The sequence below is a fragment of the Urocitellus parryii genome, chromosome 4, assembly GCF_045843805.1.
Source record: "Urocitellus parryii isolate mUroPar1 chromosome 4, mUroPar1.hap1, whole genome shotgun sequence".
NCBI lineage: Eukaryota > Metazoa > Chordata > Mammalia > Rodentia > Sciuridae > Urocitellus > Urocitellus parryii.
Window position 1 is genome coordinate 130,011,537 of NC_135534.1, and position 16,074 is coordinate 130,027,610.

Consider the following 16,074-nt stretch of genomic DNA (forward strand, 5'->3'; position numbering starts at 1 on the left):
CTGTTCTTGGCTAGCTGTTTCTGGATGCTAAAATAGAAGAGGATCCAATTTCCTATGTTTCTTTAAAAAATTAGAGACTGATTATATAACATTGACTTTCCCCTGAGAGTATTGCTGAGGATATTCAAAAGCATTCCTGAAGCCCGTTACTTAAGCTGATATAATGAAATACACTGCTAAGCAGTGTATTTGTAAGTAACACATCACAATCAAATGGAGGAAATCCTGGTAGGAAAAACAAGATGCAATTCTACCGAAGCTGGGAAATCTCTTGGTTAGGAAGAAGAGGGAAAAATCTGAAGAATTTGCTTGATATTTACATTTTGTCCTGATAATAAGGAAATATTAAATTAATCAGGTAAATGTGGCTAAAGGGAGATGTGATTGGATGTCTACAGAAGAACTAGATTGAGAGGGCTTTGAATATGAAGAGTGTACCCTTGGTTCTCTTTTTACTGTGGCATCATTTGAGGTTTATAAGCTAGGGTGCAGTCTTTCTCAAGCTCCACACTACTGACAATTTTGGCCAGATAATTCTTTGTAATGGAGTGAAAGAGTGTTTTAGTCAGATTTCTCACTGCTGTGACTAAAGGACCTGAACAGAACTGTAGGGGAGGAAAAGTTTATTTAAAGGCTCATGTTTCAGAGATCTCAGTCCATAAGTGACTGGCTCCATTCCTTGGGACTCAAGGTGAGGCAGGACATAATGGAGAAAGAGTGTGGCCAAAGGAAGCAGCTCATATGATGATCGGCAGAAAAGAGAGAGGTTTCCACTTGCTAGATACAAATATATACCCCAAAGCCACACTCCCAATGAACCACTTCCTTTAGCCACACCCACCCTGCCTCCAGCCACCACTTAATCCCATCAGAGATTAATTCACTCATACATGAGCTTTGGGGGATACCTCACATCCAAACCATACAGAGAAGGAAGGAGCCAGTCCATGCATCATGGAGTATTAAGCATCTCCCTACTGGATACCAGTAACATTCCAGCATTCCTTTCTTCTTAACCAAAAATGCCTCCAGACATTGCCAAATGTGCCATAGGGAATAAAACTGCCACCTGATAGGGAACCACTGGGCTAAGAGAATAATTGGTGTTTAAGGACTGTTCAGCTGTGGTGCTGCAGAATGAATAAGAGGACAGTAAGACAGACCCTGGGGGAATAGGGATTGTTGTAGCACCCATGTGTGGTCTGCTGTTATAGGAAAGGTGTCTCCCTGGATCCACGGCTTGTTTAGTTCTTTGACACATTGAGTTAAGGTTTGGCTACGTGACTTGTACAGGTCAATAAAATGTTAACAATATGACACAAGCTGAGATTTCAAAAGCACTTATGCATTATGACCTTACTCTTTTGAAATATTGCCACTGTGTGGTGAAGCCCATGCTCTCTTCTGAAAGACATTTGAGCCAGTCAACAGCCAGCATCACCTTCTGGACATGTGAGCAAGGCCCTCTAAGACCAATAGCCCCAGTTGGCTCATAGGAACTGTCACCACCTGAGTGATCCCAGGTAAGCTAGCAGAAAAACCACATAGCTGAACCCCATTCAAAGGGATGACAATGGAATTATGAATGAATAAATGGACACTGTTTTAAATCACTATGTTGGGCTGGGGATACAGCTCAGTTGGTAGAGTGCTTGCCTTGCATGCACAAGGCCCTGGGTTCAATCCCCAGCACCACACACAAACACACCAAAAAAATCACTATGTGTTGTTATGTAATGATAATTAATATAGTTAGTCTGAGACATATTAATATCAGTGGAAATAAAACATATGCATATGATATTTGGAATAATATGTGTTTCTTGATGACTTTGTGATGAAGGGCTCAAGGAAAAGGAAAAGCAGGTCAAAGAACAGAAGAATTGCTGGGCATGGTGGACACCCATCTATAATCCCAGCGGCTTGGGAGGATGAGGCAGGAGGATTGCAAGTTCAAAGCCAGCCTCAGCAAAAGCAGGCATTAAGTAACTCAGTGATACCTTGTCTCTAAATAAAATACGAAATAGGGCTGGGGATGTGGCTCAGTGGTGGAGTGTCCCTGAGTTCAATCCCTGTTACCAAGAAAACAAAAAAACAAAACAAACAAACAAACAAAAAAACAGAAGAATTCATAAATAAGGGGCACAAAGTTCACAGTAAAAATTCAGAAATGAAGTTGTGTGAGCAGTCTGCTTAAGCAGTTAAAAATCACTAACTCCTCTGTTTTGAAAGAACAGAGTCATTAATGTCTAAACAGTATGATAATATTTCAAAAATTCAGTTTAATAAGTGTATCTGTAAAGTTTTAAATCATTACCAAGCTAGTAACTTTTTTACTTTGTATGGAAAAATCAATCTTTAGAATAAACAGAAAAGCAAATAGACTCAAAATCAGTTAACTATATGGCACTAATGATAAAACTCATTTCAATGTGTTAGTTGTTAACTATACAGCACTACCTTCCTTTAGCAATTAGTGCTAAGATTAGGGCTTCTAATGGAATGACTCTCATAACTGACTAGTTAAATTTACAGATGGAGTTATATTTACAGCATGATAGATGCTGTGAATGTGGATGTTAGGAAACGGTACAATTCAAGAAACAGTTTCTCAGGTGTTTGGCACTGAGCTTTGTGTTTAAGAACGTTTGCCTAGAGGGAACACCTCAGTCAAATACCCTACTTATTATTATATTTAAAAAATCCAAGTATTAAGCAACAAAAGTACTCTAGAATAAGATAAAAGGGAAATATAGTCAAAACAAAAAGAAATAAGAGTAAATAAAAATCTAAAAGATAGAGAAAATCTATAAGTAAAAATAAGCTACACATATTTTCTTTCTTTTTTTTTTAAGAGAGAGAATTTTTTAATATTTATTTTCTAGTTTTCGGTGGACACAACATCTTTATTTTTATGTGGTGCTGAGGATCGGAACCAGCGCCCTGCTCATGCCAGGCGAGCGGGCTACCGCTTGAGCCACATCCCCAGCCCACCTACATGTATTTTCATAGGTCAGGAGAATCACCTGGACACAGTCATAATCCAAGACAGTCTGAGGGTCTCCTGAAAATGGAAGGACAGAATTTTCTTAAAAGGATATAAACAGAAGGATTTTAAAGATCTTATATGAACAAAGAAGTCAGTGTTAAAAAATAAATCAAAATAAGTGTTTAAAATCAAAGCGTAGTATACCTTTGAGTATATAATTTCCATAAAGTTTATTAGAGAAAAGAAAAAAAATCAATCCCCAAACAAATCCAAGCCAAACTACGCTAGTCTTTTTCAGTTTTTCAAAAATGTTGCCTGTCAAGCAATTTTGGTTATTATTTTCTGGCAGGCTGAGGAATCATGGATTAAGAAAAATTGTTAGGATTGGGGGGATATGGAAAATCTAGATGACAAGGGGCCCTCGTGTTAGATGAATATAGTTTAACGATAGCTTATAAAATTAAAAAAGGGGGTCTTCCAGGAAACTTTTGTACTTTGGTTTGTCTGAAAACTTGTACATAAAGGTTTACCAAGTTTCTGAAATTAGAAGAGAATACTTATTGCACATAACTAACCAATTTGGAATCTCACCCCTCCCTTCCTTTCCCCTTCTTTTCCCGTGAAGTTAGCTTCCGTGGCTCATGCCAGCACCACCTCTGGGGAGAGTTGAGCCATGCGCTTTACTAGAGCAATCAGTGGTTAAGCGAAGCACCCCTATTTCCTGCTGGGTTCCCCAAATCCTACTGGTCCGACTCAGGCCGGTTCCCGGAGGCATGGAAACCAGAGCCAGGTTCCTCCTCTTGGCTGGGCGGAGCCAGACCCGCGGGGAAAGTGGAGGGTGCCAAAGCGCAGCGCTGGATTCAGTAGCCCCCGACGCTGCAGCTCTGTGCAGGGAGTCCGGGGCACGCCGACCTCTCTCGGGCTTGTAGGGGACCGGCAGTCACCAGCGTGGAAGCGCGCCGCCCGCCAGGCCGCCCTCGACCCGCCCAGACGCTTCGCCCCGCCCGGATATTCCCGGCAAGTGGCCGAACCAGCCTGACGAGCCCAACTCGCCGGGGCTCCCAGCAGCAGCAGGTGGCCCCGACTTCCCAGATTCGCGCTGTCCGGTTGCGCTCCGGAGCCCGGTCGGCTGTCCTCGCCGGCGGGATGGAGGCGGACGGGGACCCGGAGGAGCTCGCCCGTCTGCGCTCCCTCTTCGCTGCCTGCGACGCGAACCGCTCCGGGCGCCTGGAGCGTGAGGAGTTCCGCGCGCTGTGCACCGAGCTGCGAGTGTTGCCGGCCGATGCCGAGGCCGTGTTCCAGCGGCTGGACGCCAATAGCGACGGTGTCATCACCTTCCAGGAGTTCGCGCGCGGCTTCCGCGGGGCCCGGCGCGGAGGACGGCGCCGGGGCTGGGGGCCACTGGAGCCCGCGCCTGCTACTGCGGAGCCGGGACCCCTACCCGCGGACTGCGACGAAGACGTGGACATTCTGGACGACGCCGCGGATCTGTCCGCCCCGTGGGGACCGACGAACCCGGGTCGGGCTTGGCAGGACTTCCAGGCGCGACTCGGAGACGAGGCCAAGTTCATCCCCAGGTGTGTGTGCTTCAGGGGCGGGAGGTAATGATGGCATTTCCTGCCTGCTCTGCTGCACTGCCTTCTGTCCTGAACTTTCAGGACACGCAGACCCAGTGGATCCGGCTCTTCTGTGAGTTGCTTTTCTCTGTTCAGCAACTTATTTTAACTTTGCCAAAAAAAAAAAAAGTTAAGGAAATGCGCTCACATAATCCTGCTGTAGGGGGAAAGTCTCACTTGCTGATTTCTGAGCCATGCAAATGGCACTTTGTTAATTACAGGTGCCACCTTGAAACCCGCAGCCGCCATACAGGCACACAGCACGGGTTTAGGAGCGCTCCCTAAGTCTCAACAGGGCCCTATTACGTCATCCTCTACTCAAGGCCTTCTGGTTGCACCCTGAGGCTAATGCCTGGGCAGTTTGCCAATTTGGCATCCTTTATAGTAGCTTTTGGATTTGTTATTTTCCGAAGACTAGGTAGAAGAGAAAACTTGGTCAGGCATATACATTTATTCACTGATATTCACTGATGCCTACTGTGGGATAGGCATTTTACAGAGTTCATGCCTTTAATTTTCAGAATTCATGGAAAGAAGGCTTATCTCTGATTGAAGGAGAAACTGACCCAGAAATTAAGGTACTTGGTCGGTTAGTTAAAGACCAGGGATTCAACTCTCACTTTTTATACACTAGAATAAAATGACAAAATCATACTGTATATTCATTGCCCCTATGATTCTGAGAGAAATAAATAATACTAAGTTACTAACTTAATTTCCAGGGGTTAAGGGAATGGCGGCAGGTGGGATTTCAGGGCATGGAGGGAGAGATGCTCAGAGCTTTTTTCAGTTTCATTTGCTTCTGTCCATGTCTTGGTGTCACAGTAGGTCTCCAGCTGCTATTTCTGCTTTTCAGACTGTAGTGCTGAACATGCTTTCCTGCTTCCTGTTTGGATATTAGCTGACAATATATTGAGCTCTAGATGTCCTTATTGATATAAGAAAGGCTCCGTTTTAGTGATCAGAATGCATATCTGAGACTTAAAACTAAGAAAAGGAAATAGTCTTGGGATTTGTCAGTGTGCTTGTTCATTGGTTCAAGGCCTAAGATCTGGGAGTCCTTGCTTCCTCCTCCTCCCAGTGTCTCTCTCAAGTCTAGAAAGTAAGGGGAATACTGTGCAGGGGGAATGACTCACTCAGGTGAAAGAGGGAGTGTGTGGAGAAAGTGGGTGTGATACTGATCCTTTCTACTGTTTACAAGTGAGGTAAAAATGCAGTGCCTCTACCAGGGAAGTAGAAAATTTTTACATTACTATGAACTATATTGTTTGTTTGAGTCATCTTTCATTCTGTAACTTAGTTTGGATCCAGCTAATTTTTTAAAAGTAATAATCTTAGGAATGAAGCAGGGTGAGTCCACATCATATTTGATGTGTGTGTGTGTGTGTGTGTGTGTAATATCTCTTTCTCACAGATATCAAGTCTGCAGCAGATGTTTGACACTTGATCTTTAAATGATTAGTGACCTTTTTAGGGTCAAAGTAGATACCAGGAGTAATATCATTGGTGGAATTACTATTATCATGCCTTTCCAAATTCTCCAGAGGCTATCAAATTTAATGGGCACCAGTGTCACTTGGTAGACCTGTGTCCTAAGTCCTTCCAATCTGAAATAAACAAGTATAATATTTGCCTTCCAGTACTTGTTAGTGGAAAAGAACTAAATTGAGTTGCTTCATCTGATTGTTACCATGGCAACCATTAGTTGTTTTGGTAAATTGGATTGCCTCTCCTCTACTTCCTCATACAACTGTTCATCTTTTCTTCCTTCCATCCAAATGTGATAACAGTCTTTTGTTATTGATAATGCTGTTGTCATTATTTCAGCCAAATTAATTCTGCAAGCATTGTTGAGTACCCACCATGTGCCAGATACTGTCATCGGTACTGTCCTAGGTACCAGGGGACAAAGAGAAGGACTTGGATGTAATTCACACTCTTATTAAAGATTTCACAGTGTGTGTGAAACATTCCCCCAAAGTTTCATCAAAGAACATTTAAGGACTGGTGGTGTAGCTCAGTGATAGAGCACTTGCCTAGCATGGGTGAGTCCCAGGGTTTGATCCCTAGCATAACTCTCCCCTCACCCCCCCCCCCCAAAAAAAAAAGCTACACACTTTTAAAGGCAAGAGGATCATTTGCAGAAAATGCCATATATTGTGGATATAACCTAATACACTGCTGCAAGTAGAAATTTTCTTAAAAGTTTTGGGATTTTTATCTTTAAAAAACATCAACTAGTTGTTAATTTTACTACATGATATGTTGGGACTTCTTTTAATATAAAATAATATATTTTCTTCTGAGGGGAAAATTGTTTTCCTAGGGAGGTGTGCCCTTCCATCTGTGGCTTTGTTTCCTATCTGAAATTCTATCTTATCTGGTGGTGCCCTGCCCTTAACCTGGGAGAGGGCAGTATTCATATCTAGTTTGAGAACTGTGGATAGTAAATATAATAATGTTTATTCCTATAGAGGCAAAATAGTAGGTTAACAGGATTTCCATTTCAAAGATCATTCAAGCAAAATATTAAGTGATATTGACTTTAAACTACCTGGTCCCTTATAATTGTGAGATTAGAGAGAAAATAATATTGCATTATAAAACAATGTTAGAACACCCTTTGAGATGTGTGCCAAAATTGTTTTCTCTTAGAAAATTCAGGGGCCACTTCCTTGAAGTCTTGGGAGGGGAGAGTCCCAAGGAGTGTGTGACCTGTTAACCTGAGCCCAGCACGTATACATGGTCTTCAAATAAATGTTTATTGGATAATCAAATAAATTTGTATTTTTTAATTCTTTAGTTTGTGTGTAAGTATTTAAAGAGTGCAGTTACTTTATGCTGTGTTTTCTCCATTTCTTTTGTAGATTCCTCCACTGTTTTTTGTAAGTTCCTAGCATAAGCTGCTGGTAGTGTTCAAAGATTGCCAAGTAGAGGAAGAAATAGGGAGCATGTGTGTTGAACTGTTGATAGCGGGCAGAGGCGGGTGAGGGAGACTGAAGGAGAGTTCACCTCTTTCCTGTAGTCCAGATTTGTATATTTTCAGAGTCTTAACTCCATTTCTATCAGTTTTAAATTGTTATTTGTGAATTGGTTCACTTTGATAAATCAATTTAGAAATTCACATTATCAGTCAGGAATGGGATCATGCAGTTCGCCAAATAGGGCACAGACTTAGGTTGACTGTCTGTCTGTTAACATCGTGATTGGTCATCTACCAGACAGGGCTAGGCAGGATTTTTTTAAACAACCAACATCATTCCTGTGTGATTAGTTGTTTCACATTGTTTTGCGGAGTTTTTGCGTACGCCATTTAGAAAGGGATGCTTTTATTTAGTAATTTAAAAACAAGAAACTTAATTGAGAAGAACCAAGACCATACATGTGTGAACTGTACAAATACTAGGAAAACAGTGTACATCAGCATGCCCCTCTAACTAGAATGGTGATTACCAAATTCACAATTGAACATCAGCTCTATTTAGCTGTGCATATTTTAAGAACTAGAAGCAGAGGCAAAGTTTCCTTACTAATCAGGGTTCTTTTGTATTTCTCTGCCTTGGGTTCCACTTTAGCCCTTTCCAGTGTGATTGTTTTCTATTGTAATCCTGTAGCTGCTTCCTCAGCGCCTGCATTTCCATGACCTTGGCGCGGTAGGAAAGGGAGGAGAGATGGAGGGAAAGGGAGGAGAAATGGAGGGAAAGAAAGATCTGCACAGAGAGTAATACCAAGATGAAGGAGAGAGAGGGCACCATGAGGGGGAGCAAGGTAGAGATAAACCAACAAGGGAATGGAACGGAAGAGGGCTGTTTCTGAGTCCATTGTGCCTCAGTTTTCTCCTCCTTTCACTCACTGAGCTTTTGGCACTGATCCACCCACAGATCCACCTACAGATGGGAGAGGAAATTCAGCTTTTCTATTTTTGATCTTGGCTCTTGATTATCTTCAACATGTTAGCATCTTGGTACTTTGGTGTGTGTTGATAGTGTTTAAAGATAAATGTATATTTTCATGCACATGGCTGGTAATATGTGGTTGTCATCCAAGGAGATGAGATTTCTTCCAGCCTTGCAACACAGTGATGGATTGCACACCAGTGCTGAATGAGGTTCAAGGCTGTTTTAGACTGTGTGTGGTGTTTACCTTTGGCACTGTCTTTGAGATCTGTTAGTGTATTAGCCACAGGCATTCTGGAGATCTCTCTGCTTTCTGGATTCTGATTGAGGATCCTAATGTCTGTGTCTTTATCTATATCTATATCTTTATCTTTACCTCTATCTCTTTATTATCTTTACTGTTGCTGTTCTATTGCTTTTCTCTCTTTAATATGTCTTTTCTCATAATTATATGTATTATTACCCTGATGAGTGGGAGAAATCCGTCTTTTAGAATCACAAATATTCTTTTAACCTTGGAGCCTTTCTTCTGGGCCTTGTATAAATCCATGCATGGCTTAGGTCTCATGGGTTCTGCTTGGTCACTCTCATTCTGATATTTGAATTCAATCTCAAGATAGTAGTTTCTTTCCAGCCTTCGTCTTTAGAGGACTCTCAGTTTTGACCACGTGGACAGTGGCTTTCTGACTCTTGGATCTCACTTGATTGCTCAGAGCATGGCTCTCAGGATTTGAAGAGAGATGATTTATTCTGTCCTTATGATTTAGACAAATAAAAAGGCTTAAAACTGAGTGTACTCGGGAAGACTAGACTTTAAGAACATAGACTGTTCTCTAGCTTTTCTTTGAAGCCAAATTTTTTATTTACTCTTCTCCCCAGTTATTGTTCAAATTCATGGTTGTAGTAATCCTATCACTCTGAGCATTTAAATCTTTCTCTGTTTCTTCATTTCTGCCTGGGTTACTCAGTATTTTTTCATTTGTAACATAAAAGTAGCTGCATCATGCTGATCTGCCCTGAATAGAAGTTTGGAAGCCCATAGCTGAAAGGACAGGTGGCCTTTAAGAAGCTGGGAAAGGTCACAGTGCGGTGGTGATTCAAAATGTGCTTCCTTTTTCTCTTCTAAGAGGGTGTATACACGATATGTGTTCTTGCTTTATATATAACTCATTGCAATTTAGGTAGCACTTAAACTTGACAGTGGTATGTAGTTGGAAGGAAATATTAAGAAGAGATTATGTATCCTGAGTGTTTAGACTGCTTCATTTGACATTATTAGTTTTGTATCAGGTTATAAAAGGGAAAGTAAACACTGTATCCTGGAGGAAAGTTGTCATGGTGGAATTTATCTCTGACATATGTTGTCCTTGGAATCATTTTCTCAAACATACAAGTTCATTGCTTCAACTCGTAAATACCCAGGATCTTCCAATGATCATTGCTTTTGTTAGAGTAGTTAGAAAAGTGAAATTTACTGAATTTTATCCCTGAAAGCCTTAGTCTGCATATCCTATAAAATTCAAGATATATTGATGCAGTAGCACAAACATGTTTCTTTCATTCCTTCTCTAATTCACTGTTGGCATCGTCCTTGATATCTCACTGGGCACTGGTGAGAGTACATAGAGCTGACTCTAACCTTTAGAGGGTTCATTATCTCACCTTCTTAAATACTCAGGAATTTTCGATATATATCTCATGGTATCTGATATTTCTCATGGTATCAGATGCAGAGCAACGAATGGAAACATTCCTCCTGCCTTACCAGAACACTGTTCACCCTGGACTGTGGATGTTTTATGTCAATGTTTCTTAAAACTGGGGCCACAGATCCTTTCAGACATTTACACATATGTTCAAGAGTTGTAGAAGACAGACTTCCTGTTTTCTTTTTGGACGTGTTATCAGACAAATAAATGTGAGCACATTCAGAATCACATGGATGACTCCTGCATTGCAGATTTAGCTATGCAGTTTCAAAAAACCTGTCTTTATGTTTGTGTGGCATATATGTAGTCCTGTAGGCGGACAATCAAAGAGGAAAGGTGGGCTTGGTATATGAATGGTGTGTTCACATATGCCAAAGTTGACTGAAAACACAGAGTGGTGGATTTTCTATTGTCGCAATAAAAAAGTGATGGGAAGAATGGGGTTTGGTTCACAGAAGTGCACCCAAGAGAGCCATGTGGAAAATTCCAGTACCACCTTGCCATTGGCTGTGGAGATTTAGTTTTAGTGAAAATGTTCTCTGTCAGATTGGCTAAACTGCAAAGTTTAATTTTGCTGATTTTTGTTAATGTATGTTGATATTACAAATGTGTTGGAGCTATCATTATAAGAAATTTATGTGTGATTTTCATGTCTGTTCATAATTAACAAATGTGGTGTTAAAATATTTTTTAAGTCATTTCTGGCATCCTCAGGAAATTCTTTATTGAGGTCTACAATGTAGTCAGGTATGATAGGTATTATTCTAAATGGACTTGAAATCCTCAAGAACTATATAGGTTTCACAACATTGGTCTATTTTTCTTTATTTTCTATTTTTCATATTAATTTTCTTCATTTAAGCTGAGGACATAATACTGGGGAAGAAGTTCATCTTAAATTACTCAGTTTTAAACAAGGAATGCTTTTGTTCTTGTTGTATTCTTTTCCCAGAGAAGAAACCCTTCTTACCTTTCTCCTATAATTTCTCACTCATCCATTCATTTTTTTCACTGAGAAAATGGTGTTTTGTAGCCATATTTCCTGCCCCAAAGGAAAGTTTCCTGGGCATGTTCTCTCTATCCAGAAGGTGACAACAGCAGTGATCCTTACTTCTCAGGAGAGAAGAATCATGGGATGGATAGCCTGAGTCCAGCTCTCACTGGTTGTCAGGAATCAGGCAGATAAGCCCCATCAATGGAGTGTCCTCCACTCTCAGACAGAGAATTCATGCCTTCATGCCTTCCAGAACATGCAAAAACTCATCCTCTTCATGGTGGCACAACAGCTCCATCCAGAGGGACTCCAGGCCCCTGTGAAATGAGTCCAAGTTCCCTTTCACCCTTACCACTATGAGCTGCAATTGATGAAATGGAGCAGGGCTCACAAACCAGCAGGCTTCCAGGGCCAGGCATGTACCTTGATCCAATGACTTGGAGTCTGTGGCCAGTAAGGGCCTGGGCTTCAAATGCTAGGGGTCAGTCATACATACCTCAGCTCTATCACTTCTCAGCTATCCATAGCTGCTACATAGAATGTAGGCTCACTGTTGCTAAGAGTGCTGGATTTTAGGTGGACATTTTCAGTTTTGCATGATCTGTGAAGGTCAAAGGATGGAGACAGGAAAGATACCATTTGTACCTTGCAGCCTCTGAATCGATACCTTGTAAATGCAGCTGTCAGGCCTGATTTTGTTTTAATGATCTCTGTTAATCTGAGCTTCTGGTTCCGTGATATTTTAACTTCAAATTGAATGGTGTTACTTTTCCTTTGCAAGTTTGTGGGGTAGTATTTTAACCTGAAAACATTCTATCTTTATTTTCTTTTTTGCTCTTGATATTATTGCACTTTGCAGAGTTACCTTATTCAAACTTTATCAAATGTTGCTGAATAACATTTTCTACCTCCATGTTATGCTGTCCTAATAAGTCTGTCTTTGGGGTCAGAGGTTGAGTTCTCAATGTAATGGGATGTATAGAATTCCTTTTACCCTGATATTTTCACTTTTTTTCCCTTTAAGTCTGGAAGTACTTGGCTGTCACGTTTTTAAAACATGTAAGAAGTCAATTGGAATGGAATGATTTATGATTAAAATTATGAGAATTTAGTTATATGTGGTCATTTCCTGGTATTTCAGTGTTATTTTCTTTATTGTTAGAATATTTTATCCTTCATGTGAAAACTAATTATAGGAATTTATTTCTTTTTAATTGGTATTCTTTCTTTATTTTATTATTTTGTTTTTACTTTTCAACTTTTTATTTGAGAAAGCTTTTTTGTTACTATTTTTATTTTTAAAAATTTTTAATGTATTTAAAAAAATAAATGATAGTGGAATGCATTACGATTCTTATTGCACATATAACAGCACAAGTTTTCATATCTCTGGATGTATATGAAGTATGTTCACACCAATTCGTGTCTTCATACATGTACTTTGGATAATGATGTCCATCACATTCCTTGTTAATGCCCTGCCCCCTCTCTTCCTCTCACACCCCTCTGACCTATCTAGATTTCATCTATTCCTCCCATGCTCTCCCTCCCTACCTCACTATGAATTAGCCTCCTTATATCAGAGAAAACATTTGGCACTTTTTTTTTTTGAGAATTGGCTAACTTCACTTAGCATTATCTTCTCCAGCACCATCTATTTACCTGCAAATGCCATGACTGCATTCTCTTTTATTGCTGAGTAATATTTCATTGTGTACATATTACATATGCCACATTTTTTTTTATCCATTCATCTATGTTAGTTTTTCATCACCATGACCAAAATACCTGAAAACAACAACTTAGAGGAAGAAAAATTTATTTTGAGCTCATGGTTTCAGTCTTTGGTCAGCTCACTCCATTGCTTTGGGATGGAAATGAATCAAAATATCATGGTGGGAGAGTGTGGTGCAGGAAAGCTTCCCAGCTCATGACAGCTGGGAAGTAGAGAGAAAGAGAGAGGCAGAGACAACAATAGTCACACACCAGGGGCAAGATATAGTCCCAAAGATCATGCCCCAATGACTTACCTCCTCAGTCTCTCCCCACCTGCCTATGGTTATCACCCATTAGTCTATTCAAATTAGTAATCCAACAAATGAATTAATTCACCAGTGAGTTACAGCCCTAATCACTGTGTAAAAAGCCCCACCTTTGAACTTTGCTACATTGAGGATCAGGCTTTCAAAACATGAGCTTTTCAAGGAACATTTCCAAATCCAAATTAAACAAGCAATTATCAAATAGGTCAGAATTGGGTTTTAAAACACCTGTTTGAAACACAATTTGGTATGTCCTTCCTTCCTGGGTATCTTTATCTGTTGAAGATTTGGGAAACAATTATCAAATACCTCAGAATTGTGTTTTAAAACACCTGTTTGAAGCAGGTTATTTCTATACCAAGCAGGGGTGCAGTAGAGGTTGGGTTTTGTTTATTTTTGTCCCGACTTTCAACCTTCTTTTGGAGGTTTTATGGTATCAGATACCTGAATTTCAGATAGCTGGAGTGCTACTATTATTTTGAAATAATTATTATTTGCATTTTAATTTCTTTTCCATTTTTATTTATACTTAACCCCCTTTTCCAATTTTGTTTATATTGAAAATTTCCCAAATAAACACTGTAGTTCCAAATTGCCCTTGTTGAAATTATGCCACTTGGAAAGATAAGCACAAAACATAGGTTTGTGTTTTTATAAATACAGATAACAGGGAGGCGTCTAGTCATGAGAGGGCATGACTCAAGCTGAGATGAATTCATGGGAGTCTGTCACCCTGTATCTTGGATCATCAGCCATGGAATTATTATTTTAATCTTTTTTTTAATTTTGGGAAATGTTTAAAAAGCTATATGTGGAAGTAGATAAATACTCCTGCTTTGTGGGATTCACCTGCCTTGTTCACTCAGGTGAATTACTGTAATAACTTTTTTTTTTTTTTTTACAGTTCTCTCTTTAGTACTTTGATTTAAAGCAACCATTAAGCATTTATTTCCATTTCATTTAGTAGTATTTGTGCCAATTTTACTGCCCAGAGGGTATAATATGTGAGCAGGTGAGAGAGGAATACAACTCTGATCACAGGGAAGGGAACTAAAATCAACAGAATGTTAAAGGTTTGGGATGAAAAATATAAATTGAGATAAATGTAAACAAACAGACCACAGCAATAGTTTTTTTTCTTATCAGATGACCAGAGAGTTTAGATAATGGCTCAATTAAAGAAGAACTGGTGTCCATTCTTTTCTTGACAGTTGAAGTTGAAGGTTGAAGGTCAGATTCCTTCAGCAGATCATTTTTGCAAATTGGAAGGTTGTTTGCTCTTTTAGTGAGGGGCGGCTCAGGGAGCTTCAAAGTGGATCTGTTTTCAGGATAATTGATCCTTATATAATGTAAAAAAGTCAGATTTTAATAAGAATTTTGAATATCACCCCTCTACATAAAATCAAATGGAAAAGCAGTTAACATTTTTTAAATTAATTTATTTACAGCAGTTAAACTTTTTACCATGATGCACGGTAAGCAATGGAGTGGACAGAGGATGGGAATTGGGGGGTGTCTCAGGAAGTTGTCTGCCTCGTTCGTGGAAGATATAGCTCAGCCACCACTGAGTGATTCCAGGGACCCTTTCTAAAGGTCCAAACTGTTGAAATGTCAAATTAGAGATGTCAACAGCATTTTATTTCAAAGGGAAAATGTTTTCAAAAAAATTTGCAAGAACATCTTTACAACTAAATTTGCTTTGGATTTGATATTTCTGGTTTACTTTTCCATCTTCGTATAAAACAGACTGAATAACTTACTGATTTATCTTTGTGATTGATAGGTAGTAAGGTAGACAGATAGAAATCAATGGTTCTTAAAGAGAAAAGTAGGTGATAAATTTTTTGACACGTCTTTCCAGATGGTAACTAATTAAACAGTATCATGTATACCAAGAGTTATAGGCTATAAATTTAATCAGCTAAATAAGGGAGGCCTAGCAATAGATTTTCCTTTCAAATGGAGATATTTGAAATCATAATTACAGAGTTTCAGAAGTAAATTTATGCTCATCATTTAATCTCTAGTTCCTCGGTGTCTTTCTGGTTTCAGGCATAGTTTTCAATTAATTCCAATCTGCTAAGATCTTCAAAAGATGGAGGTAATTTTTATAACTCTTGTTATGGAGTGATTTGATTAGTTTTTCAACTGATTTTTTTTTTGAGCAAAACATAATGAAAGCTTAGAGAACTAGTTAGTTATGAGAAACACAAGGCTTGTAGGATGACTAGCTGAGTAGTTCTTCAAGGTGTAAACATTTCCAAACCCCAAATGATGATAGGCCACAAAGATGGAAGAAAGTGACTCTTACAAAATGTTTAGTTCATGTTATGGTTTGGATATTGAGGTGTCCCCGGGAAAGCACAAGAGTTAGGTAACGCTGGAATGTTCAGAGTTGAAATGATTAGATTCTGGTAGCTGTAAGTCTATCCATAGATTATTTCAGTTCATGCATTAATGATTTGAATGGATTCCTGGATGGTAACTGCAGGCAGGTGGGGTGTGGCTGGAGGAAGCAGGTCACAGGTGTGTACCCTCGGGATTTTATTTCGTCCCTGGCTCTTCACTTTCTGTTTCTTGGCTTCCTTGAACTGAGCAGCTTTCCCCTGCCACATCCTTCCACCATGATGTCCTCTCTCACCTTGTGCCCAAAGCAATGGAGCCAGCTGACCATGGACTAACCCTGTGAAACCAGGAGCCCAAATCAACTTTTCCTTCTCTAAGTTGTTTTTTTCAGGCATTTTGCTCAGTGATGAAAAACTGACTAACATAGTTTAGATACTATTACTGTGTGTACAAAGATATTAAAAAAATTGACAGAGCTTTAA

The 16,074-nt window shown here is 39.7% G+C and overlaps 1 protein-coding gene across 3 annotated transcripts in view; it reads left to right on the forward strand.

The window, feature by feature from the left end:
* The first annotated feature begins 4,135 nt into the window (after positions 1 to 4,135).
* The window catches only part of Rasef (RAS and EF-hand domain containing), a 74,380-nt gene continuing 62,441 nt past the window's right edge, over positions 4,136 to 16,074 (forward strand). The window contains exons 1-2 of one of the 3 annotated variants that reach the window (XM_026413720.1): positions 4,136 to 4,395; positions 4,495 to 4,566. In XM_026413720.1, the coding sequence (XP_026269505.1) occupies positions 4,136 to 4,395; positions 4,495 to 4,566 (332 nt within the window). Of the gene's footprint in view, positions 4,567 to 16,074 lie in introns of all 3 variants that reach the window. The other 2 variants (XM_077797813.1, XM_026413719.2) reach the window with 2 other exon arrangements.